At 40.5% G+C, this 22,235-nt stretch overlaps 6 protein-coding genes across 7 annotated transcripts; 3 read left to right on the forward strand and 3 right to left on the reverse strand.

Annotated features, from left to right (window-relative positions):
• The first annotated feature begins 252 nt into the window (after positions 1-252).
• LOC111782937 (allantoate deiminase 2) lies at positions 253-4,598 on the forward strand. 2 transcript variants are annotated; one of them, XM_023663789.1, is made up of 12 exons: positions 253-583; positions 1,083-1,177; positions 1,708-1,811; positions 1,885-1,969; positions 2,056-2,172; positions 2,427-2,536; positions 2,616-2,721; positions 2,844-2,930; positions 3,507-3,749; positions 3,824-3,949; positions 4,036-4,197; positions 4,290-4,598. In XM_023663789.1, the coding sequence occupies exons 1-12, from the start codon at positions 433-435 to the stop codon at positions 4,410-4,412; spliced, it is 1,509 nt and encodes a 502-aa protein (XP_023519557.1). In that variant the 5' UTR covers positions 253-432; the 3' UTR covers positions 4,413-4,598. The 2 variants fall into 2 exon arrangements, with proteins under 2 accessions (XP_023519557.1, XP_023519558.1); XM_023663790.1 differs by lacking the exon at positions 253-583 and adding an exon at positions 1,575-1,631.
• Positions 4,599-4,627: 29 nt separating this feature from the next.
• Positions 4,628-8,038, reverse strand: LOC111782936 (C-type lectin receptor-like tyrosine-protein kinase At1g52310). The gene is made up of 6 exons (XM_023663788.1): positions 7,768-8,038; positions 7,361-7,460; positions 7,153-7,210; positions 6,347-6,778; positions 5,595-6,165; positions 4,628-5,436 (listed from the first exon to the last, which is right to left on the reverse strand). Exons 2-6 carry the CDS (start codon positions 7,448-7,450, stop codon positions 4,905-4,907), a joined length of 1,683 nt encoding a protein of 560 aa, XP_023519556.1. The 5' UTR covers positions 7,451-7,460; positions 7,768-8,038; the 3' UTR covers positions 4,628-4,904.
• Positions 8,039-9,568: 1,530 nt separating this feature from the next.
• Positions 9,569-11,454, reverse strand: LOC111783498 (protein UNUSUAL FLORAL ORGANS-like). The gene is made up of 2 exons (XM_023664427.1): positions 11,051-11,454; positions 9,569-10,514 (listed from the first exon to the last, which is right to left on the reverse strand). Exons 1-2 carry the CDS (start codon positions 11,452-11,454, stop codon positions 9,569-9,571), a joined length of 1,350 nt encoding a protein of 449 aa, XP_023520195.1.
• Positions 11,455-14,064: 2,610 nt separating this feature from the next.
• LOC111782998 (UDP-glycosyltransferase 43-like) lies at positions 14,065-15,696 on the reverse strand. The gene is made up of 2 exons (XM_023663862.1): positions 14,570-15,696; positions 14,065-14,493 (listed from the first exon to the last, which is right to left on the reverse strand). Exons 1-2 carry the CDS (start codon positions 15,620-15,622, stop codon positions 14,119-14,121), a joined length of 1,428 nt encoding a protein of 475 aa, XP_023519630.1. The 5' UTR covers positions 15,623-15,696; the 3' UTR covers positions 14,065-14,118.
• A 1,397-nt stretch (positions 15,697-17,093) lies between these two features.
• LOC111782999 (GDSL esterase/lipase At1g71250-like) lies at positions 17,094-19,286 on the forward strand. The gene is made up of 5 exons (XM_023663863.1): positions 17,094-17,377; positions 17,466-17,593; positions 17,675-17,917; positions 18,597-18,852; positions 18,924-19,286. The coding sequence occupies exons 1-5, from the start codon at positions 17,116-17,118 to the stop codon at positions 19,142-19,144; spliced, it is 1,110 nt and encodes a 369-aa protein (XP_023519631.1). The 5' UTR covers positions 17,094-17,115; the 3' UTR covers positions 19,145-19,286.
• A 580-nt stretch (positions 19,287-19,866) lies between these two features.
• On the forward strand, positions 19,867-22,233 carry LOC111782996 (cationic amino acid transporter 5). The gene has a single exon (XM_023663861.1). The coding sequence runs from the start codon at positions 20,199-20,201 to the stop codon at positions 21,984-21,986; it is 1,788 nt and encodes a 595-aa protein (XP_023519629.1). The 5' UTR covers positions 19,867-20,198; the 3' UTR covers positions 21,987-22,233.
• The last annotated feature ends 2 nt before the right edge of the window (positions 22,234-22,235 follow it).

Here is a 22,235-nt window from a genome sequence, read left to right on the forward strand (position 1 = left end):
TCACTGAATAATATAAATGAATAATTAAATATTTGTTACATATAATTGTTTTTATTTTTATTTTTAATTATGTGATTTAAATTGTGATATTTTCATACACGCAACTTGAAAATTTTCGTGCACCTATATTTTAAATTCAAATTCTAAAATAGAAATTTAATTTAATTTAATTTAATTTAATTTAAATGGATTTCTTAATTGATCCTCGTTGTAATAGCCTCCTCCTATAATTGGCGCGTAGACGGTAGAGGCCCACCTGAATTCCGCGCCCCACAAATGAGTTGAAGATTCCGGAATTCGGGAGCCGGGAGCCAGACGCCAAAAGCCTAGTTCCAAATTCCAAATTCCAGAAAGGCTTTCGGCCTCCGCCATAGCTCTCCGGCTGCCTTTTCTCTCCGCCGCTTCTTCTTCGTATCACTGCAGCCGCCGGTCATGGCCATTGCCTCTGCTTCCACGACCGTTTTTTTCATCAAGAATCATCAACGGCATCATTATCCCTACTATTCTTCATTCTCCATCTTGTTTTCCTACCTGATCTTTTTACTTTTGTTTTCATCTCCTCCCACCGCTTACGCGTTTACTGGTATTTCCATCATCTTCCTTTTTAGTTTCGTCTTGATATGCTACTTTGCCTTACTCCCTCGGGATGGAAAATGGATGTTCCTTTGTGAAAATACATAAAACTGAATCGAAATGAATACGAACCACTCGTTTATGCTTTTACGGATAACGTACGTGATTAAATTTCACTTTCCGTCGATGAACTCTGGAAAATCACTTGTTCTAATATCTGCTCAAACATATTTTTTCGGAGGTGTTGACAGATCTGTTTCTTCTACATCGCGTTATCTGTCGTAGTAAATCATAACTATTGTATGTTGCTCATAAAAGGCAGGTTTTCTTTTTTCTTTCCTTTCTAGGTCGGGAATATTCTGTTTGGTTGGGTATTCTCGCTGTTGCGGGATTATTATCCGCTTTTATGATGATGTTCTAGTTGTCACAACCATATCTAATGAAATTATTTTTCATGTTAGTGAACGATTGTATGTTGAACACTGAAAATATTACTCAAATTTTTCCAGGAGATGTAGCCGAAGATTCGAATAACAGAAGGGCTGATTTGTTCGTGCAAATTCTCAAGGACGAAGCGGTAGGAAGATTGAACGAACTAGGGAAGGTAGTGGACCACGACTCCATTTTCCCTCTCTCTGTTAGCTGCAATAAGCCTCCCCTTGCTAATGTTTGGTACTTGTTAAATTCACTGAATAATTGGACGATTTGCATGGTATCTTCGTGTTTTCTATTCATAATATAAAAATGTCATGTGTTGACCATGTAACTTGATTTTACAGAATAATACTTCAGAAATAGGTTATGAAAGAGTTCCTGCAATTTTTCATAGTTTTGTTCTTTCTTAGTAAGTTTCGATTGAAAGATGACTGAATTTCAGATCTTTTCGTCTCTGAAGTATTTACCTTGGTTACTTCCACTTCCCATTATCAAACACTTCATTTTATGCGGTACTCCACATATTATAGCTTAGTCCATGAAAAGTTGTCCTCCCCTTCCCCCAGATAAACCTGCTGAATACCAGAGGTTGAGTTCTGTTCCAACTTAAAAACTGTAAAATGGTGAGTTTTCTGTGTTTGTGTTAAATATTCCCTGCTGTAAACTTAACAGTTATCTTACAATAGTCCCAATTACCAGGTGAGTGATGCGGCTCAATATCTTGAGAGGACATTCTTGAGTCCAGCTTCAATTAAAGCAAGATTTCTTCTTCAAAAATGGATGGAGGATGCTGGATTAAGAACGTTAGATTTCTACATCTCCTCATCTGGAAGAAGTCTTAATTGTTATTGACTTGTGATCATGAACATTTTTCAGGTGGGTTGACTGCATGGGCAATCTACATGGTCGAACTGAGGGCAGGAATGCAAGTGCTGAAGCATTATTGATTGGATCTCACTTGGTGATTATTTGACTTCCCCTAAGCAGAGGCAAGAATTTATGTTGCATATCGAGCTAAGAATTAAAATTTCGTTTTTTTCCTCGTAGGATACTGTTGTTGATGCTGGAAAATTTGATGGCGCATTAGGCATCATATCTGCTATCTCTGCTTTGAAAGTTTTTTATATGAATGGGAAGTTAGAAGAATTAAAGAGGCCAATTGAGGTTTGAGTTATTTACTTTCTCATTAAAAATAGTGAATTTGGAAGAAATAAGTGACTTGTTTTAGATATCTTCTTCCTCCAATTTTTATCATCCTGAGAAAAATCTTTCTCAATTTTTTGGAGAACTGTTTGTCACGCAAACAAATGGTACTTTTAGTACATATTGGAGGAAACAATCAGGAACATTATTGGTCCTGATACGACAACATTTCTACCGTGTCACATTTAGTTATAATCAACTACAAAATAATGCAGGTGATTGCCTTCAGTGATGAAGAGGGCGTGAGGTTTCAATCAACCTTTTTAGGAAGTGCTGCTATTGCTGGTATCTTACCAGTTTCATCTTTGGAAATATCAGATAAAAGGTTTTGTTACGCAACTCCGAACTCACTGGATGCTTATCACTCATTATTATCTGCATATTAATTAACAGTCTTTTATCAGTGGCATGACTATAAAAGATGTTATTACGGAGAGTGGTGTACAGATAACAGAGGAGAACCTGTTGCAACTCAAGTATGACCGTAAGTCTGTCTGGGGATATGTTGAGGTATGACCTGGTTGCTTTTCTGGTGTTTATTCTTCACTTAAAAACTTATTTTTAGAACTTAGGTATATTAATCGGTTCTTTTCAACCATTGTGAGAGCATTGTTGTTTGCTTTGACCTTCAGGTTCATATTGAACAAGGTCCCGTACTTGAGTGGTCTGGTTTTCCTCTTGGAGTGGTTAGAGGCATTGCTGGGCAGACACGCCTAAAGGTACATGAGTTAAATAACCTGGAGGTCATGGAGAATTTTGTTAATCGTTTATTTGAAGGGCTTGCCACACATTGAATGGCATGGCCACAACTTTTTGAAACATTAATGATCACGTTTCTTGACTACTAACTTGCTATATGTCATGGTTGATAAGCATGTTTGTGTTTAGATCTTTACTCCCAGAGAAAATGCTTATAACTTAAAAGTCATTCTTTGCTTATCATCCCAACCGAGGAAAATCCAATTAATGGAAGAGTTTTGAAGCTCGGTCATTTTGACTTCAAGAGTACAATTGATAATAGAAATGTACTTGAAGTTGCACTTTAACCCATGGTCCACTATTGGACGTTTATATTTTCCTGAAAGGCTGTAGTATTTGCCTACCTAATCCTAAAAGTTGAAACGTTATAGTTAATTTACTTACTTTTTCTCCCTCCAAATTTATAATTTAGCTGGTGTGTAAAACTGAAAGGAAGGAAATCTGACTTTCTTGTTTCACGAAAGAACTAGAATGGATTTATTGAAGTTGGGATGTGAGTTTCGTTTGATAGAGCGATCCGTGCACAAAGATTGCAGGTTACAGTGAGAGGTTCTCAGGGGCATGCAGGAACGGTTCCAATGCGTTTGCGCCAAGATCCCATGGCAGCTTCAGCTGAATTGATTGTACAATTGGAAAAACTCTGTAAGCAACCAGAGAGTTACTTATCTTTTGATGGCCATTGCAGTGATTCGACCCTGAAATCACTTTCCACATCTCTTGTCTGTACGGTTGGAGAGATATCAACATGGCCCAGTGCAAGCAATGTCATTCCAGGCCAGGCAAGCATTTGATATAGAGGCACTGCAGACCGTACCTTTTTACCAGACAATTTTTAATGTTTGGCATGTTACAGGTGACCTTCACTGTAGATTTACGTACTATCGATGACATAGGACGAGAAGCTGTAATTTATGAATTCTCTAATCAGGTACATAAAATTTGCAGCAGCCGGTCGGTTTTGTGCAATATCGAACGTAAGGTGTGTATCTTCCATTGTGTTGGTTGTCCACATTTATCATTTAATTCCATTTCTCATCAATAATCTACTCTGTCTGTTCCTTTCAGCATGATGCAAATGCCGTAATTAGTGATTCGGAGCTGAGCTCGCAGCTGAAATCTGCAGCTTCCGCTGCACTAAAAAAAATGGTAGGCGAGATTCAGGAGGAAGTACCTGTATTAATGAGTGGAGCCGGGCATGATGCAATGGCAATGTCTTATTTAACGAAGGTTTGTTCTCAACGTTTATACTGTAATTCTTAAAAGTTCTACTTTTGCATTTGCATCGACATGGTTATACGTTAACACGAGGGAATTGGCAGGTGGGAATGTTGTTCGTCCGCTGTCGTGGAGGTGTAAGTCACTCCCCCTCCGAGCATGTATTGGAGGATGACATTTGGGCGGCGGGTTTGGCTGTCTTGGAATTTCTAGAAAACCATCTGTAGTACTTTTACTCTTTGTTCCCAGTACGCAAAACTAATTAGTTACTTAGTAGAAGTGCTACATGTTAATTCATTTGTACAATCCATCTTCGTAGATTTGTACTGCCCCTTGGTCGTAAGCAAGACTAATAAACTTCATGTTGTATGTAAATTCAATTTTTACAACCTATTATCGTGGGTTGTATTCAATCATTTTCTCACCATTCAAGCTCAATTTCTGGCAAGAATAGAGTCCATTAAAAGAAAAGCAACTGCCGGATGAATCATTTTGCCTGATCAGTTGCAAGTTATGTTAAATAATAGTGTTTGTTGTTACCATTAGATATTGAACATTGCACAATAGTTTGACCAAGTGAAGTGGTCATACCGCCGTGCACACCGGAGATTAGCGTTCGAAAACTAATCAGAAATTGGGTTAAATGTGACTACCTACCTTGGATCCTGTCCTAGACTAACTGGCTTCATTCCAAGTTAGAATCTAGCAATGGGAAATCTTTACTTCATAGTGAGAGGTGAAGGGGCCAATTGCTGCAACTGATGAACAACATGCGACATTCTAGGGCGCATGGATGGGACATGCTGCGTGCAAGCATACACAAGGTCCACCACCGTCTGAACAACACCACCCTCCGGAATCCCAGAAGTAGAACTGCCCGTTATATAAGGATCCAAGAGATCTAGGTAACGGTGAGCCTGCACAAGTGGTGTTGCCCATTCGAAAATGCTCTGCCAACCAACTGAATCAACTGCCTGTGTAGGCCTCCTACCCGTCACAATTTCAAGCAGTAGCACCCCAAAACTATAGACATCGCTCTTCGTCGTTAGCTCATTTCTGTAGACAAATTCAGGAGCAAGGTATCCATAGGTTCCTCCTGCCATCACCGTCCTCTCATGCATCGCTTCATATGCCACCAATTTCGATAGGCCAACTCCCATCAGATGTGCTCCAAATTCTTCATCAAGAAGTACATTACTGGCACGGATATCACGATGTACCACGTGTGGCTTGACCTTGTCATGAAGGAACCTGTACACAACATGAAAGATGAGAGTCAGTTCATAATTGCTAGAGAAGAGGTAGGATTATCAATCAAAGTAATAGTTCCTCTGAATCTTGAGAGATCCATATTTTTAACAAGAAAGATCCATATTTTTAACAAGAAAAGATCCATAAATTGTACGTACGCAATCCCTTGGGCGAGAGTCGTGGCAATTTTCATTCTCATGGTCCAATCTAAGCTTCGACCACCTCTCGGTACATGGTGAAGCCATTGATCTAAGGGTCCATTGACAACGAATTCATAAACAATGTACCGGTCACCATGATTATAGCAGCATCCTTTCAGGGCAACCAGATTTGGGTGACGAAGTTTAGCAACTCTTGCAATTTCAGAATGAAACTCTTTTTTCCTCTGAAAGCTGGACTTCTTTAATCTTTTAATTGCAACTCTTGAACCATCAGGTAAGAGTCCACTGTATGTACCACCTGTTTTTGTGTCTCCAAGAAGACAGTTTCCCTCACTAAAGTTTTTTGTAATAGATCTCAGCTCTTCCTTGGTAAACACCTTCCATGAAGGTGGTACCAGTGCAGAAGCTGCAGGATTGGATACCTTCCGAGACCTTCTCCGTTTTTTGCTCCTCTTGTAGGCAAGAAGCCAAATCACAACAGCAAACGTCGTGCAAAATATCAACCCACTCACAACAGCTAGAATAACTAGATACTCCTTGTGGCAGTGCATGCGCTGGCATCTATCATCTGATACAATTAAAACAATATCAATCTCAGTGCGGATCACAACATCTATCAATGACTAAACTACCTAACAACCAGGAAATGGAAATACCAAACATGTTAGATTCATTCCATTCCTCTCTTGCTATAAGTTCTCACTCTGTTAACGAGTTACGTGACAAGAACGCCTAAGATGATGGCATACCTAGATTTATCATGCATATAAAAGGGTGAGAACTGTTGCATTTCTCATCCCTAAGGAAGGGTGCTGCTGGTCCACCAACTATCAAAGTACATGTTTCAATCAAATCATTCATGCGGCAAGAGACATTTTTGCAATTAGATTGTGAAGCTGTGCTGGGAATAATGGAATCGTTCCATTTCGAAACACTATCCGACCACTTCCAAACAAAGTTATTTGAAGAGTTGAACACTCTGCCACCAACCCAACAGCCACCAAAAGTTCCATTACACATGTTTTGTGCAAAGCTAAACTCTTGATATGTTATCAGAGAAGCTAAGTTCCCGCCTAAACCATTACATTGGTTCTCTGATTCATTCCATGATTTAGGGCTCGACATAAAACCGTAGCACTTAGTCCTGTTTGGGCTAATAAACCAACCATGTGAGCACCGTCCTAGCCAAAGAGAAAAGAAAAGCATTTGAGGTTGCCATATTATAACCACAGTATAACAATGACAAACAGAAATTGAGACAGATTCTCATAAGGATGTAGTATGCTTGAGTGCAAGGAAGGAAAAAGGGAAAAGTAAACTAAAAAACTAAATAGGACATGTCGCATAAATAATCAGCAAGCAGAAGAAGACTCTGATTTAATTATGAATGATGAGCTTAAACATAGAAAAATCTTTCATATTCAGAAAGAAGAGATCATTTTTTTTTTTTTTTCATAGATCTTCCAAGTTGAAAAAAACCTAAACTGTTTTCTTCTTCCTTCAATTCACCGAACTGTTGTAGGCAAAGTAGCAACTCTAGAAGTTAACTGCATACCTTTTGGGTTTTCATTTCGGGAAACAACCGAATGCCCACTTACTGAGTCGTTGAACATCTACATATAGCCAAAGGAAACTTCATGACATAATTTCCCAAAACAGGGGCACAACATTTAATTGATTCCGATGGAAAAGCCAAAACAAGAATATAACATCAAGCAGTAATGAAGGAAAAAACAAAAATCAGTCGAATTTGAGTTCCTTACAGTGTCCGAGGCGCCCATTCTGGACACCCAAATTAACGTCAGAAGCGGAAGAAATTGCAGATACAGCGTTTTCACCTCTGTCGGAGCCATTACCCAAACCCTAAGCATGAAAACTCGAAAGTTTAGCCAGAAGAAGAAGCCGAAACGAGATCGCGCACCAAAAAACACATCCACCAAATCTAACTAACTCAGAAAGCACAAAAATCGACAATCCCCAATGATTCGAACAGATAAATTGATGTCTAATTCATATCCTCCATAAAACAAGAGAACTTAAAAACAAATAAATAAAAAAAATCCACAAACGAGATTTGAAACAAAATCACAACATCAACAGAACGCTCAGTTTGAACGCCAATTGGAAGAATCAACCACAAATTGATGAAGAAATCTTCAAAAAGACTTACCAACCGACAGGGCGTAGACTTCTGAGGTCTTGAAAATGCGAGTGGTTTAGGCTTAGATGCAAATCCCTTTTCCGTTCGCCTCCATTTCCATGTATTTCAGCATTTCATACGAATCAGATAACTCATGGAGTAGCTTCCCTGAGCTGATCTGAGAGCACCAAGATTCGAAGGCCTCATGGTCACGAAGCATAAGGCATTGAAGTAAGCAGTATAGTCGTTTGGCAGTTAACTAGGTCTACCGACTCTGGAGACTGGAACGCCCCCTTTTCCATTCTTTCCCTCCCTTTTTCTTTTAACAGCTGTAAATTATATATAATACAAATATAAAAACTCATAATTTGTAAAAACACTCACTTATTTATTTTTCAATTAATTTACTAATTTAACTATATATATTAAATCAATAGTACCATATTTAATTTATTGTCACATCCTTAATTAATTAATTATATCTTTTACAAACAATAGTTACAAAACATACCCATATTATATTATATTATATTATAAATATAAAATTTAAATTAATTATTAAAAAAAACATATGTTAACCTTAATTATCATCATGTTTAAAACATTTATTATAAGTATGTGAAAAACTCTCAGTAACAAATATCGTTTTAGAATTACAAGGGGACAAGAGACAAAATCTGTAATAGTTTAGATATCAAATAGATATGGATCGAGTCGAGAGAGATGAGGTGGAACTATTGAGAATTATTGGGAGTGAGTCCACATTGGTTAATTTAGTGGAAGATCATGGGTTTTGTAAGTGAGAAATAGTATCTCCATTTGAGGCCTTTTGGAGGAAGCCCAAAGTAAAGTCACGAGAGCTTATGCTCAAAGTGGACAATATCATACCATTGTGGAGAGTTCTGATTTCTAACAGGAATAGTGTCCTACGTTGGAAATCATACCATTGTGGAGAGTCCTGATTCCTAATAGGAACAGTGTCCCACGCGGAGAGAGTCCTGATTTCTAATAGGAACAATACAATATCATACCATTGTGGAGAGTCCTGATTTCTAACAGGAACAAGGAACAGTGTCCTACGCGGAGAGAGACCTGATTTCTAACAGGAACAAGGAACAGTGTCCCACGCGGAGAGAGTCCTGATTTCTAACACGAACAATACAATATCATACTATTGTGGAGAGTCCTAATTTCAAACAGGAACAAGGAACAGTGTCCCACGGGGAGAGAGTCAATGATTTCTCACAGGAACAGTGTCCCACGCGGAGAGAGTCAATGATTTTTAATAGGAACAATATCATACCATTGTGGAGAGTCCTGATTTCTAACAGGAATAGTGTCCCACGCGGAGAGAGAATGATTTCTAACAGGAACAATATCATACCATTGTGGAGAGTCCTAATTTCTAACAGGAACAGTGTCCCACGCGGAGAGAGTCAACACCCAGAAACCCGACTCCTCGACTCATCTGTCTGCTATTGCAGTCTTATCCGTAGAGGAAGCTGATTTCTTCCATGGAAGAAGGAGAAAAGCAAGAACAAAAATTAAATTAAATTGAAAAAAAACAGAACAAAGAAAAGAACAGTAACATAATAAAAACGTAAAGTACTGGCGGTCGGCGTGCCCTAAATTTACGATTCGGAGGATGACAGCAGACACCCAACGTTTCTGAATTTGAGGAAAACGCATATTCATACAACATTATCTCTCTTTGACTTGGTCAAAATAAATTCTACCCAATTAAACCTNAAAAAAAAAAAAAAAAAAAAAAAAAAAAAAAAAAAAAAAAAAAAAAAAAAAAAAAAAAAAACGCTAAATTATTTTCTGTTCATCACGGATGATTAGCGTTGTAATTGTGAAAGGGAAGGGAGAAGTGATCGATGAGTCCGGTGACTGGCGTGGCCAATCTCGGCTCATAAGCAAACCCATGAAGAACCTCTTCTCCGCCGCCGCCGCCGTTGCCAATATAGGGACACGGCGGAATCCACTGCCAGAGTTTCTTGGACATGTCATACAAGAGCGCGGCCTTATCCCAACACCCTTTAATTAAAACCACCATGAATTCCCCATGCGCCACGCATTCAAACCCACACCCTTTTTCCATTTCCTCGAACTGCACGTACAATTGCTGCGGCATTCGCTCCATTTCTATCCACGTCGTTCCGCACCCTTGCAGCCCCCATACCCGGAGGCTCTTTGGTATGTTCAATTTGCTCTTCTCCACCGCCGCCATCAACAGCAGTTTCCCTCGGCTCTCCACCAGGTTTGGCGACCGTAGAAACCGCCTCATTGGTGCTTGGATTTTCCACCACTTGTTTTGTGACACGTCGTATGCAAGGATGCTGAATGGGCTGTAGTTCATGCAGTACAATCTTCCTTCCACGTGGACCATTCGATTTGATTCGAAGCTGCATAGACGTGGCAGAGCTGAGGTGGTGGCCCACATTGAGTAGAATCCGCCGCTGTCTATGTGGAAGGTTTCTGCCGTTAGATTTTTCACGGCGTAAGGGGATATTAAGTCGTCTCCGGCCACCGTCACGTCTATGGAAGATGGGGTTATGGCGAGGCCGATTGAAGGGAATAGGCGTGGTCTTACTGTCGGGGGCAGCTGAGATAAGGTGCCTAGAATTGGGTTCGATAGGATTAGACTTTTGGGACCCCCCTCGTCCGGCGCCCAACAGATTAGCCCGCCGGAGGAGGCCACCGGTGAGAACCCCGCCGGAATTTGAGCGAACGACAGCCGGTACCATGCCACGTCATATGGATCAAACAGGTACCTATCAAAAATTGATATTTTTATATTGATTTCTAAATTTTCACAATTTTTTACAATTATATTGATCTTAAAATTGAAATAGAGAATAAAATTGTAACAAACCCATGGATATTGTTAGCTTTAGCTAATTAGTATCATGTGTTGTGTCGACCTTACAATTTTAAAACTTATTTGTTACATTGAGGTCGGATTGTGACCTCCTTGTAGACCCTTGTTCTGATACCATTTGTAACTACTCAAATCCACAATAGTAAATATTGTTACTAATTATGTATAGCCATCACCTTCCTAGCTTATTATTGGGCTTTGATACCATTTGTAACCGCTCAAGTCCATCGCTAGCAGATACTAGTTACACATAACCACTAGTCTCACAGCCTGTTATTTGGTTTTGATAAATCGTGAAAGCCCATTACTAACAAATATTGTTACTGGTTTACTATATAGTCATCAGTCTTACAATTTAAAAAATGTCTCGGGCAACAAAAAAATAATAATATTTAAACCTAGGAAAAAAAAAAGGGTTTAAGGATGTACCCCTCGTAGGTGGGTCTGGAGGCGGGTACTCCAAGTGGGGAGTTAGTATCATTCCTGTAAATGTGGCTGGAAAGGCCTTTGAGCTTGAAGAACAGGAACCAGTGGCGGCGATGAGGGGAGAGTTGGAGGTAGGTTTCGAGAAAGGTAGCGTAAAAGAGAAGGCCGTACCATCTCTTGCAGACGCAACGGGCACGAAAGAAGGCCGGCGGCGGAAGAAACGCGACCACCCGGTCCAGCAGCTTCTGCGGCAGTTTACTCCATATTCTGGTATCCATGATAGGACCGGACAGAAGTCCGGCATTGGAAGAAGAGGAAGAGGAAGAAGAGGCAGTGGAAGAGGCGGAGAGAATGGCGCAATTGTAGGCGAAGGGGAGAGGCATAGAGGAGTGAAGAGTAATGTCCATGGTGTGACTGAAATTCATGTTTGATAGGGAAATGGGTGTGAGTTAGAAACCATGGGTGGGGGAGTTGCACTTGTTTTTATAGGGTGGATTGGGATGAATTAATAAAATAATTAATAATTAATAATTAATATTAATTGGGTTGCTTTTTGTTGTGTCTGTTGGTGAGTGTGAATGGCAGTGTGAGTCTGAATGTTGCATCTGTCATTTCGAGTTGTTTTGTCAATGGCCGAGGTAGGAAGGACAAGGGGCATCTCTCTCTCTCTCTCTCTCTCTCTCTCTCTCTCTATATATATATATATATATATATATATATATATATATATAAAAGAAGTTTGTTTGTTTGATTGATTTGTAATTCTGAATTTGAAGCTTTAAACAAGAAAAAATGCAGAGGACGCATCATGTAATCTACTTATATTTCCCAAATAATTGGGGGCCCATATGGGTGGCTATGGCTATGGCCATGGCCCCTCCTCCTCCCATGCCCATGTCCTGCATTCTTTCTGCTGCTCTATATTTTCATTATTTTTGCTTCTCTACTTATCCTCGCAACTATCTTAATCCAACCCTATTCAACCATACTTACTTACCGAAATAAATCAATAATAACAACCCTGATTGAGTAGGTCCCGTATTGGTTGAAGTGTTTATGTAACAACCCATATTGTAAATTTTGTCTTCTTTGTTTGTTTGTTTATGCAACGACCCACATTTTATTTGTTTATTAAAAGGAGACAACTTTACTTATTTATAAACCTATAATTTTTTTTTAATGGGTCAATGTGAGAATACTCCTCTCAATAATTGAAGCACCATTTGTTTGACATTTGAGTTATTTTTTGTTATATCTTTTAGGGTTATAACTTTTTTGTTGGACACATGAAGATTCTAAGTTAAGAGCATGACTCTGATGCAATGTTAGAACGAGAGTAACGTGATTGAAAGGTAGAAAAGAAAGGAGGGGAGGGGATGAGAGGAGATAAATGTGAATGAGGGAATCCCAATTTGTTGTGAAGATGAAGAAGTAAATTAAGATAGAGAAAGAGAGAGAGAGAGAGAGAGAGTTGTCAGTGAGATCATACGTCCAATCCAATCCAATCCAATCTCATTTACTGATGGATTTGGTGGCAGTTTGGGGTGTGGCGTGAACTGCCAAAAAGTTCATCCTTTTTTCTTTCTATCTATCTTGAAGACGCAGACAGAGGAGGGTGAAGGCATTCACATTGCTTTCTCCTTTCTGCAATTCATCATTTCCCCTTTTCCGCAACACTCTTCACAGTTGTTGTGGTTGTTGTTGTTGGTTGTGTTGGTGTTGTTCTTGTCAATCCCTTTCCCCTTTCTAAAACTCCAAACATCTCTCCTCCATTTTTGGAAATTTCCGCCTCCCTTCAAGCAACCCTCCCCTCCGCCCTCTGCCCTCTTCCACTTCCACTGCCACTGCTTCTCTTCTAATCTACAACCACACACAACACACCATCACTTCACTTTTTAACCTCTATCTCATCCCTTCTTTCTAATCCCCTCTCATTACTCCTACCTATCAGTTTCATAATTTTAAAATAGGTTTGTCGACAAATTTTCAAACTCTTATAAATAATGTTTCATCTCATAATCCACCCTTCTTGAAGACTCAACGTACTCGCTAACTCTTGTACCATTTGTTGTTAGGATCGAAACTAGTTGTTAGCTTTGATGCCAATTGTTAGGATTGATACCCATTGTTAGCTTTGATACTAGTTGTTAGGATCGCTCAACAACTCACCATCAAGATGAACACAAAAAAACAAGAGAGATAAAATACAAACGCACACGCGTCAAGATTAACACAAACAACAGGAAAGAGAAAATAGAATAATGAATATTGGCTAAAGGTTTTATATTGATGACTACAGAACACAGAGGAGAGAGAAAATACGACAAATATTGTCTTTATATTGATGACTTTAGTGTAGGACACAGCAGTAGATACAAAAGCGAGAAAGGACGAGAGCTTTTCAATTTACTAAATATAGTTTTCAAAGATTCAAATTACACGTATAATCTCCCAAATATGTCTCTATCAAATTTTTACCAAATATCTACCATATATATTTGTGTCAGATCTTTACTGGATATCTTTCGGATATCTTCCAAATGTATCTCTATCAGATCTATCATCATCTATCAAATCTATCATCAGGCTCCATATCCCAACATTTGTAACATCTCAAGCCCACGGCTAACAGATGTCGTTCGCTTTGCCTAGTTACTTATTACCGCCAGTCTCATGATTTTAAAATGCCTTTGTTAGGGAGAGATTTTTAAAGAATGTTTCGTTCCCCCTTAAATCGAGGCTAGATCGCACCGTTTCTAATTAATTAACTAAACAATACGATGTTATAATTAAAATTTTATTTAATACTATAAGAAATTATTATACATAAATTAAAATAGAAAATGAAGGGTTTAAAAACATAAAAATAAAAAATAGTTTGAAATTATAATAAAAATTAGGTAGGATCCACAAAACTTTATGTCTAGTTTGTTTCAATTTCAACTAATATTTATTGAAAAATAAATTTAGAATTTAAAAATTATAATTTTGAAAACGACATCGTACACAAGATAAGGTGCCATAAAGATTACAAATTTATTTATTTATTTTGTTATTCCAAGGCCAAAATATTACAAAATCTGAGCCGTTAATTTCTCAATCAGAGAATTCAATGCCGTATACGATGAACCATTTTCCAGTAGGACAGTTCTGCACTTCTCTCCCATCCGCTTCACCCTCGCCCTGACTTCATCGCCGCCGTCCATTAAGCGCCTCAGCGCTGTCTCTAGCTCCTCCGCCGTCACCAGCTTGCTTCCTTCCCTGTAATCCAACCGCAACTCCACCGCCAATTCCAATTCCTTCACCATTTCAAAGGCGTTCATTTGCTGCTCTGCATACACCGGCCACGTTGCTATTGGCACACCAAACCATAAGCTCTCCAAAATCGAGTTCCACCCGCAATGCGACACGAACCCTCCAATAGCACCGTGGCTCAAAATACTCACCTATCACCCAATCAAAAATTAATTAGGAATCTAATAAATATTGTTATATTTGATTTAGTCAATGAACCCTCCCCACCTGCGGGACCCACCCACAGACCAATCCCAGGCCAGCGGTGCGAGTTACGAACCCATCCGGCAACACGTCGTCTAGATCGGAGTAGTCGTCGGGGTGCTCTAACTGGGACTTGGGCGGCTGACGCACGACCCACACAAAGCGGAACCCAGCCCGTTGGAGCCCAAAGGCAATTTCTCGAATTTGAGCTTTATCAAGACTTCCCATACTCCCAAAGCTCAACAGAACAACCGACCGCTCAGGCTGACCGTCGAGCCACTTCAGGACGCTCTGGTGGGTGGCTCGAGACGGCTGCCACTGGGCTGGGCCGCCCAAATCAAGCAAAGGCCCAACAGCATAAACCGGTGGAATCTCACCCAACGAGCTCAGCGCATGAGGCTCAAGCTCTGTAAACGAATTAATAACAACCCCATTCGTCTCGCCATACCTACGCCCGTGATGGGCGTACCAGAAAAGACCATCCCGCGTCTTCAAAACAGTGGACGGCAACAAACTGGAAGTCAGCGAGTGAGCAAAGCTCGGCAACACAAACTCAGCATCCGAGTCACGGATCAAGGATTCAACTCGGTCACGATCCATCTTAGGTAGTTGAACCATGAGGCTAAGAAAAGTAGCCGGAGACGCAAAGAAGAGGTAGCTAGGAATTTGGAGGTCATTAGCAACATCGATGAAGGCCGTCGTGAACATATCGACAAAAACCCCAACGACACGGGCGGAATTTTGGGGATTGTGGAGGTCAATAATGGCTTGCTTGACGTGGGGCTTATAAGACTCGAAATACAATGACAAATAGGCGATGTGGGAATGGAAGAGAGCGGGAGATGGGGGTTGGGCAGATGGGATAGCAATGAATTGGATGTTTTGAGAAGTGGAAGCAGAGAAACGTGATTGGGTGTAGGCATTGACGAGGGGTCTTCCAGGGATGTCGAGGGCGAGGAACGTGGCCAAAAAACGAGGGTCGTGATGGACTAATCGGACGGCGAATTCCACTGCCGGAACTAAATTTCCGATTGCGGGGTTACAGATGAACACTAGATGATGATGAGGTGTGGCCATTGTGGGGTTAGTGGGAAATTGAAGATGAATTATTGGAAGGGCTTGAACCAAACTTACACTTATTTATTGAATCACTGGAAGTGGAGTAGCGAATAAGGCTTTTGAATAAATAAATTACAAAAACATATATGGTAATGGGCATAAAGATAAATTAGTATATCAATCCAACGTGGTAATATAAAATATATAGTATAATCAATTATTGTTGTATCCCACTTTGATCGGTGAGAAGCACGAAACACCTTTGAAAAGGATGTGAAAACCTTTCACTGACGCGTTTTAAACCCTTGAGTAAAAACCCAAATAACACAATATCTACTAGCGGTGGGCTCGAGTCGTTACAATTATATAACTGATATGCTTCCGACTTGTTTTATAAACCTAAAGAAGAGGTGGGTTTGAGTGGTTACAAATGATATCTAACACAATGGGTGGATTGTCCGATCCACATTAATTGGAGAGAGGAACGAGTATCAGAGCCATAAGTTGAGGTGGATTGTGAGATTCACATTGATTGAAGAGGGGAACGAGTATCATATAGATTATACAAAAAGTATCAAATTTCTTACCCCTCAAAGTCAACGCTCCATATATACTATAAAATATGACTGAATCCCGATAATATAGATTATACAAAAAGTCTATAAATGAAAATTTGAAAACTAATGCATAGTTGGGTTTGATTAATAAATATTATTATTTGTAATTTATTAATAATTGGGTGTTCAAACATGGATTAAGGTTAGGTAGTTCTTGAGAAGGATTTGAATGTAACACGTAATCCCTTACATCAGGAGCAGCTGAAGTGATAATAAATCAAAGCTCATTCAAAATTGGTAGTTTGCAAAACTAACCCAAAAACAGACATAAATGCAAAAAGTTGCAACCACTTTTTCCAAAAATATTCCTAAAACTAACTTTCAAAATAAAAAATCTAAAAAAATAACCTTAATACTTCCAACTTTTTTTAACAATTATAGATAATCTATGAACGGTTGATAAACAGTTGTCATAGTTATTACTGGAAGAAAGTACCCGTTGAAGCTTTCATTGATAGGAAAAGTAATACTTCGTGTTCTTGACACGTATCTTGTCTATTCGACTTGTACCGTCGTCATGTTCGATATTAAAATTGTCAATCGCATCATGACGGTCTTGACTATAACGGGTTATAAAATTGTCGATCACGTCGTGACAGCCTTGACTATAACGTTTAAGCCTCGTAGTAGGCAGAGATATATGCATGAAGAACACCTGGCTCCAAAACGATATGCATGAAGCAAGAAGCATGAGGCAAAAGGGTGGGAAAGGGCATCAAGAAAACTGACAAACTTTTCGGTTATAATCTTTACCCTAAACACTGTAATAAAGCCATAAATTCTTCCCTTAATCACACCAAAATCACTCCTCTTTTACGCTTATTATATATATATATATATAATCCCACATTCCCCAACCATTACACATTACCTCTACTCATCCCCTGTTTCACCATGATCATCCAGCCACCTCGTTTGGCCGCCTCCGCCGCCCTGCTCCTCCTCCTAGTCGTCTTCCTCCGATGCTCGGACGAGACGGTTTCAGAGACAAATGGGGTTCCGGCGATTTTCGTGTTCGGCGACTCTCTTGTGGATGTTGGCAACAATAATTTTCTCCGATCAGTTGCTAGAGCCAATTATTATCCTTATGGGATTGATTTTCTTTCGGGTCCTACCGGGAGGTTTTCTAATGGACGAACCGTTATAGATATGTTTGGTATCGTTAATCTTTCTTCATAGACTTGTTTAGAGCCTGTTTCTATTGTTTTTTTTTTAAAGAGTTTTAATGTGTGATTGTCTTGCAGTGGACATGTTTGGAATTCCGAACGCTCCGGAATTTGCGAATCCGAACACCACCGGAGTTGGAATACTCCACGGCGTCAACTATGCTTCGGCTGCTGCTGGAATCCTCGACGAGACTGGCAGACATTACGTATGCGTTCCTGGGTTGTTGTGTAAGTTCAAAATTATTCAAAAACGTGTTTTTAATCGTTCGAATCGGTTTTGGATACAGGGCGAGAGGTACAGCCTGAGCCAGCAAGTGGTGAATTTTGAAAGCACTTTGAATGAGTTAAGGAGATCAATGGGGAGTTGGAATCTGAGTCGTTATTTATCAAAATCCTTAGCCTTTTTGGTGTTTGGAAGCAACGATTACATTAACAACTACCTGTTGCCGGAGCTCTACACTTCCCGCTTCAGATATACCCCTAATCAATTCGCTAACCTTCTCCTAAACCGATATTCTCGCCAGCTTCTAGTGAGTTCTTTTTCTCTGGGTTAACCCACTACATGTTTATTATACCGTTGATGATTATTGGGAGAGAGTCCCACGTTGGCTAATTTAGGGAATGATCATTACAAATAAGAAAACATCTCCATTGTTAGGAAGCTTTTTTGGAAAATTCAAAACAAAGCCACGAGCGCTTATGCTCAAAATGGACAATATCATACTAGTATGGAGATCCGTGATTTCTAACATAGTTTTAGAGTCATGCCCTTAACTTAGTCATGTCAATAGAATTGAACGAATAAAAGGGTCATGCCCTTGATTTAGCCATGTCAATAAAATCCTCAATTGTTGAACAAAGGGACAATGACGGTGTATTTGAGGAGTCAAGCCTCGATTATGAGGAGGCTGTTCGAGGGCTCCATAGACCTCAGGGGAGGCTCTATAGTGTACTTTGTTCAAGGAGTCAAGCCTCGATTAAGGGGAGGCTGTTCGAGGACTCCATAGGCCTCAGGGAAAGCTCATTCGAGGAGAGGATTATTGGGAGGGAGTACCAAGAAATGTTTATATAGTTTATAAATAATGAATACATCTTCATTGTTACGAGACCTTTTGGTAAGCCTAAAGTAAAGCTACTAGAGGTTATGCTGAAACTAGACAATATCATGTATTGTGGAGATCCGTGATTCTTAACCTATATTTTGCACAGGCGCTTCAGAGCGTAGGGTTGAGAAAGTTCGTGGTGGCAGGAGTGGGGCCGTTGGGCTGCATCCCGAACCAGAGGGCTTCTGGCGCAGCCACTCCAGGGCGGTGCGTTGATAATGTGAACAAGATGCTGGGGGCTTTCAACGAGGGGCTAAGATCGCTAGTAACCCAGCTGAACAGCCAGCACCCTGAATCCACCTTCGTCTACGTCAATGTGTATGCCATTTTTGGCGATATCTTGAACAACCCTGATACCTACGGTGAGAGATGATCGCCATTAATGGTTAGCTTAGCAGGGGGAAGTTATTAACTACATTAAAATGCAATGCAGGGTTTCGAGTTGTGGACACGGCGTGCTGTGGAGTAGGGCTAAACAGAGGGCAAATAACATGTTTGCCTCTGCAATTTCCATGCCTTTACAGGAATGAGTACGTGTTTTGGGATGCATTTCACCCAACAGAAGCAGCCTCCGCCATTCTTGCTGGTCGAGCTTTCAGAGGTCCACCCTCCGATTCCTACCCCATCAATGTCCGTCAGCTGGCCCTCATCTGAGCGCCGCCGTCGCCGTCGCCAAACCCTCTTTCATCACTCTTTCTTTCTAATATGTTGCTTTCTCATGTGAAAAAAGACCCAATGTAATCCCTATGAATATGTTGATCAATCTAGCTTGTTTCTTTTAAGAAGATTGCATTAATGCTATCAATATGTTGAAAATTTCTCCCTAATAGACATGTTTTAAAACTCTGAGGCTGACAACGATATGTAACGGACCAATGAAGACGATAAACTTGAGCTATTATAGTGGTATTAGAGCTAGACATCAAGTGATGTTTCGGCGAGAACGCCGACTCCTAATGAGGGGTGGATTGTAAGATCTCACGTCAGCAAGAACGCGAGACCCCCAAAGGGGTGAATAGTGAGATCCCTCATCGCACTGAACAGTGTGTTTGCATTGTGAGATCCCACGTCAATTGGAGAAGAGAACGAAGTATTTCTTGTAAAGGTGTGGAAACCTAACTTTAAAATTGTTGGGCTGACAACGATGAAGACAATGAGTAATGAGTAACAGACCGAATCAAAGCTGACAATATCTGTAGGCTGACAACGATGACGACATGAGTAACCGACCGAATCAAAGCCGACAATATCTACGTAAATCTTAAATAAACCTTAAAAAGACAGTCTTCTGTAGTTAATCCTTATCCAAAAGATTTTGTAATAATAACATTTTTCTATATAGATTTTTGGAAGGAAGCAGCTGGAAGACAAGCAGCTACACAGTAAACATGAGAATATTTGGAAAAGATTATATAATCCTACAGAAACCAGAAAACAGAGCAAGCATAAAAGTCAAGAAGAATTATAGATTTGATGAGATTTAGGAACAACCAAGCACAGCCAAAGTAGTTGACTTGGAAGTCTTCGATCCTAACGTCAATGGGAGCATTCAGATATTTCTGTAAGACGGTCATTTTCGGGTTGGAGCTACGAGACAAGCAACATCAATCCAAGCCCACCATCGGCATCTTCGAAACCCCCCCTCCTTACCATTAGCCAGTGGCCACAGTGCTAATGGATTTAAACTCTATATAGACCACATTGTCACATGCCCATTTCCATAGAAAGCAGAATGGGCGACGATATTGTTCAGCAGCAGAGAAGCTATTGGTGGAGATGGAGCAAACAAGATTTCTTGCCGGAAGAATCCTTCCAGAGTTTGAGCAATTACCGGACTGCTCTGTCTCAGACATGGTTTCGATTCATGGACCGTCTTCAAAGCAGATCATTTGACGAAAATGAAATCGGGGAGCTAAGAAAACGAAGTGAGAATGAAATGAAACGCTGCTTAACTTGGTGGGATCTCACCTGGTTTGGATTTGGGGCTGTAATTGGCGCAGGGATCTTCGTTCTTACCGGCCAAGAAGCCAATAAACATGCTGGACCAGCCATTGTTCTGTCCTATGTAGCTTCCGGTGTTTCTGCAATGCTCTCTGTTTTTTGCTATACAGAGTTCGCCGTTGAAATCCCAGTTGCAGGGGGCTCTTTTGCTTACCTGAGGATTGAATTGGGGGACTTTGCTGCTTTCATCACTGCTGGCAACATTCTCCTCGAGAGCATTGTCGGTACCGCCGCTGTCGCCCGAGCTTGGACTTCTTACTTAACCTCACTGCTGGACAGACCCGACAATTCGTTGCGTATCCACACGAATCTGAAAGATGGGTTCAATCTTCTTGACCCAATTGCTGTTGGGGTCTTGACGATCGCTGCAACGATAGCGATGATCAGCACGAGGAAAACTTCATACCTGAATTGGATTGCTTCTGCTGTTAATACAGTGGTGATTCTGTTTGTTATAATTGCTGGTTTCGTACATGCTGATAAATCAAATTTGACTCCTTTTATGCCATTTGGGGTGAAAGGAGTGTTCCAAGCTGCTGCAATTGTGTACTTTGCATATGGAGGTTTTGATAACATTGCTACAATGGCTGAGGAAACTAAAAATCCATCAAAAGACATACCTTTGGGATTGTTGGGATCAATGTCGGTTATCACTGTGATATACTGTCTGATGGCTCTGTCGCTGAGTATGATGCAGAAGTATACTGATATCAACCCAGATGCAGCCTACTCTGTTGCCTTTGAGAGTGTTGGAATGAAATGGGCTAAGTATTTGGTGGCTCTTGGTGCTCTGAAGGGGATGACTACTGTTCTTCTGGTCGGGGCGCTCGGGCAAGGTCGGTATATAACGCACATTGCTCGAGCTCACATGATTCCTCCTTGGTTTGCTCTTGTTCATCCAAAGACTGGAACTCCGATTAATGCTACACTGTTGATTACCGTAGCAAGTGGTTCAGTTGCTTTCTTCTCTAGCTTGGATGTTCTGGCGAGCTTGTTGTCGGTCAGCACGCTGTTCGTCTTTATGATGATGGCCGTGGCACTTCTGGTCAGGAGATACTATGCAAGAGGGGTCACTCCACGGTCACACCAGTTGAAGCTTTTCATTCTACTGATAACCATCATTGCTTCCTCCATGGCAACTTCTGCATACTGGGGGCTTTACTCAAATGGTTGGGTAGGATACGTCGTGACCGTTCCCATATGGTTTCTAGGGACGTTGGGGATTTCATTGCTTCTGCCAATGCAAAGAAAGCCGAAAGTTTGGGGCGTACCGCTCGTGCCATGGCTGCCGAGTTTGTCGATTGCAACCAACGTCTTTCTCATGGGATCATTGGGTCCTGAGGCTTTTGAAAGATTTGGAATCTGCACACTCGTGATGCTTATCTATTATGTTTTCTTTGGTCTTCATGCAACCTATGATATGGCTCATCAAGACGACAAATTAATGACCCAAAAGCAGATCAATGAAGAAACCACGCCCAGTGCAGGACCTTAGATTTAGATCTTGGAGGAAAATGAACCGCATTTCAGTTCCAAGGCAATCAAATTATCATTCCTGAACCTGATATTTGCAGTCAGAGAATTGTTCACGAATCAAAGCTCTAGTAATGAATTCTAGCAGTTGGTTCTCTCCAACATACAAGTATACTGTTCCATTAATGCCTTTTGTTTCCAGACTACGCATGGTGCGCTGCTCTGTTTCTGGCTTTTTGCATAATATAGTATGTATTACTTTGCTTCAAGG

This window comes from Cucurbita pepo, chromosome LG20 (assembly GCF_002806865.2).
Source record: "Cucurbita pepo subsp. pepo cultivar mu-cu-16 chromosome LG20, ASM280686v2, whole genome shotgun sequence".
Lineage (NCBI taxonomy): Eukaryota > Viridiplantae > Streptophyta > Magnoliopsida > Cucurbitales > Cucurbitaceae > Cucurbita > Cucurbita pepo.

What these genes read in the sequence shown, in the direction of transcription:
- LOC111782937 (XM_023663789.1), top strand. Translation starts at nt 433, where the DNA reads ATGGCCATTGCCTCTGCTTCCACGACCGTTTTTTTCATCAAGAATCAT. An exon ending in CTGTCTGGGGATATGTTGAG is followed by an intron (nt 2,722 to 2,843) that starts GTATGACCTGGT and finishes TTTGACCTTCAG; the next exon opens with GTTCATATTGAACAAGGTCC. An exon ending in CTGGGCAGACACGCCTAAAG is followed by an intron (nt 2,931 to 3,506) that starts GTACATGAGTTA and finishes CAAAGATTGCAG; the next exon opens with GTTACAGTGAGAGGTTCTCA.
- LOC111782936 (XM_023663788.1), bottom strand. Translation starts at nt 7,450, where the DNA reads ATGGCTCCGACAGAGGTGAAAACGCTGTATCTGCAATTTCTTCCGCTT. An exon ending in CCGAAATGAAAACCCAAAAG is followed by an intron (nt 6,779 to 7,152) that starts GTATGCAGTTAA and finishes CTCTTTGGCTAG; the next exon opens with GACGGTGCTCACATGGTTGG. An exon ending in ACTCTCGCCCAAGGGATTGC is followed by an intron (nt 5,437 to 5,594) that starts GTACGTACAATT and finishes TGTTGTGTACAG; the next exon opens with GTTCCTTCATGACAAGGTCA.
- LOC111783498 (XM_023664427.1), bottom strand. Translation starts at nt 11,454, where the DNA reads ATGGACATTACTCTTCACTCCTCTATGCCTCTCCCCTTCGCCTACAAT. An exon ending in TCCAGACCCACCTACGAGGG is followed by an intron (nt 10,515 to 11,050) that starts GTACATCCTTAA and finishes AATTTTTGATAG; the next exon opens with GTACCTGTTTGATCCATATG.
- LOC111782998 (XM_023663862.1), bottom strand. Translation starts at nt 15,622, where the DNA reads ATGGCCACACCTCATCATCATCTAGTGTTCATCTGTAACCCCGCAATC. An exon ending in TCTGTGGGTGGGTCCCGCAG is followed by an intron (nt 14,494 to 14,569) that starts GTGGGGAGGGTT and finishes ATTGGGTGATAG; the next exon opens with GTGAGTATTTTGAGCCACGG.
- LOC111782999 (XM_023663863.1), top strand. Translation starts at nt 17,116, where the DNA reads ATGATCATCCAGCCACCTCGTTTGGCCGCCTCCGCCGCCCTGCTCCTC. An exon ending in AACCGTTATAGATATGTTTG is followed by an intron (nt 17,378 to 17,465) that starts GTATCGTTAATC and finishes ATTGTCTTGCAG; the next exon opens with TGGACATGTTTGGAATTCCG. An exon ending in GAACAACCCTGATACCTACG is followed by an intron (nt 18,853 to 18,923) that starts GTGAGAGATGAT and finishes AATGCAATGCAG; the next exon opens with GGTTTCGAGTTGTGGACACG.
- LOC111782996 (XM_023663861.1), top strand. Translation starts at nt 20,199, where the DNA reads ATGCCCATTTCCATAGAAAGCAGAATGGGCGACGATATTGTTCAGCAG.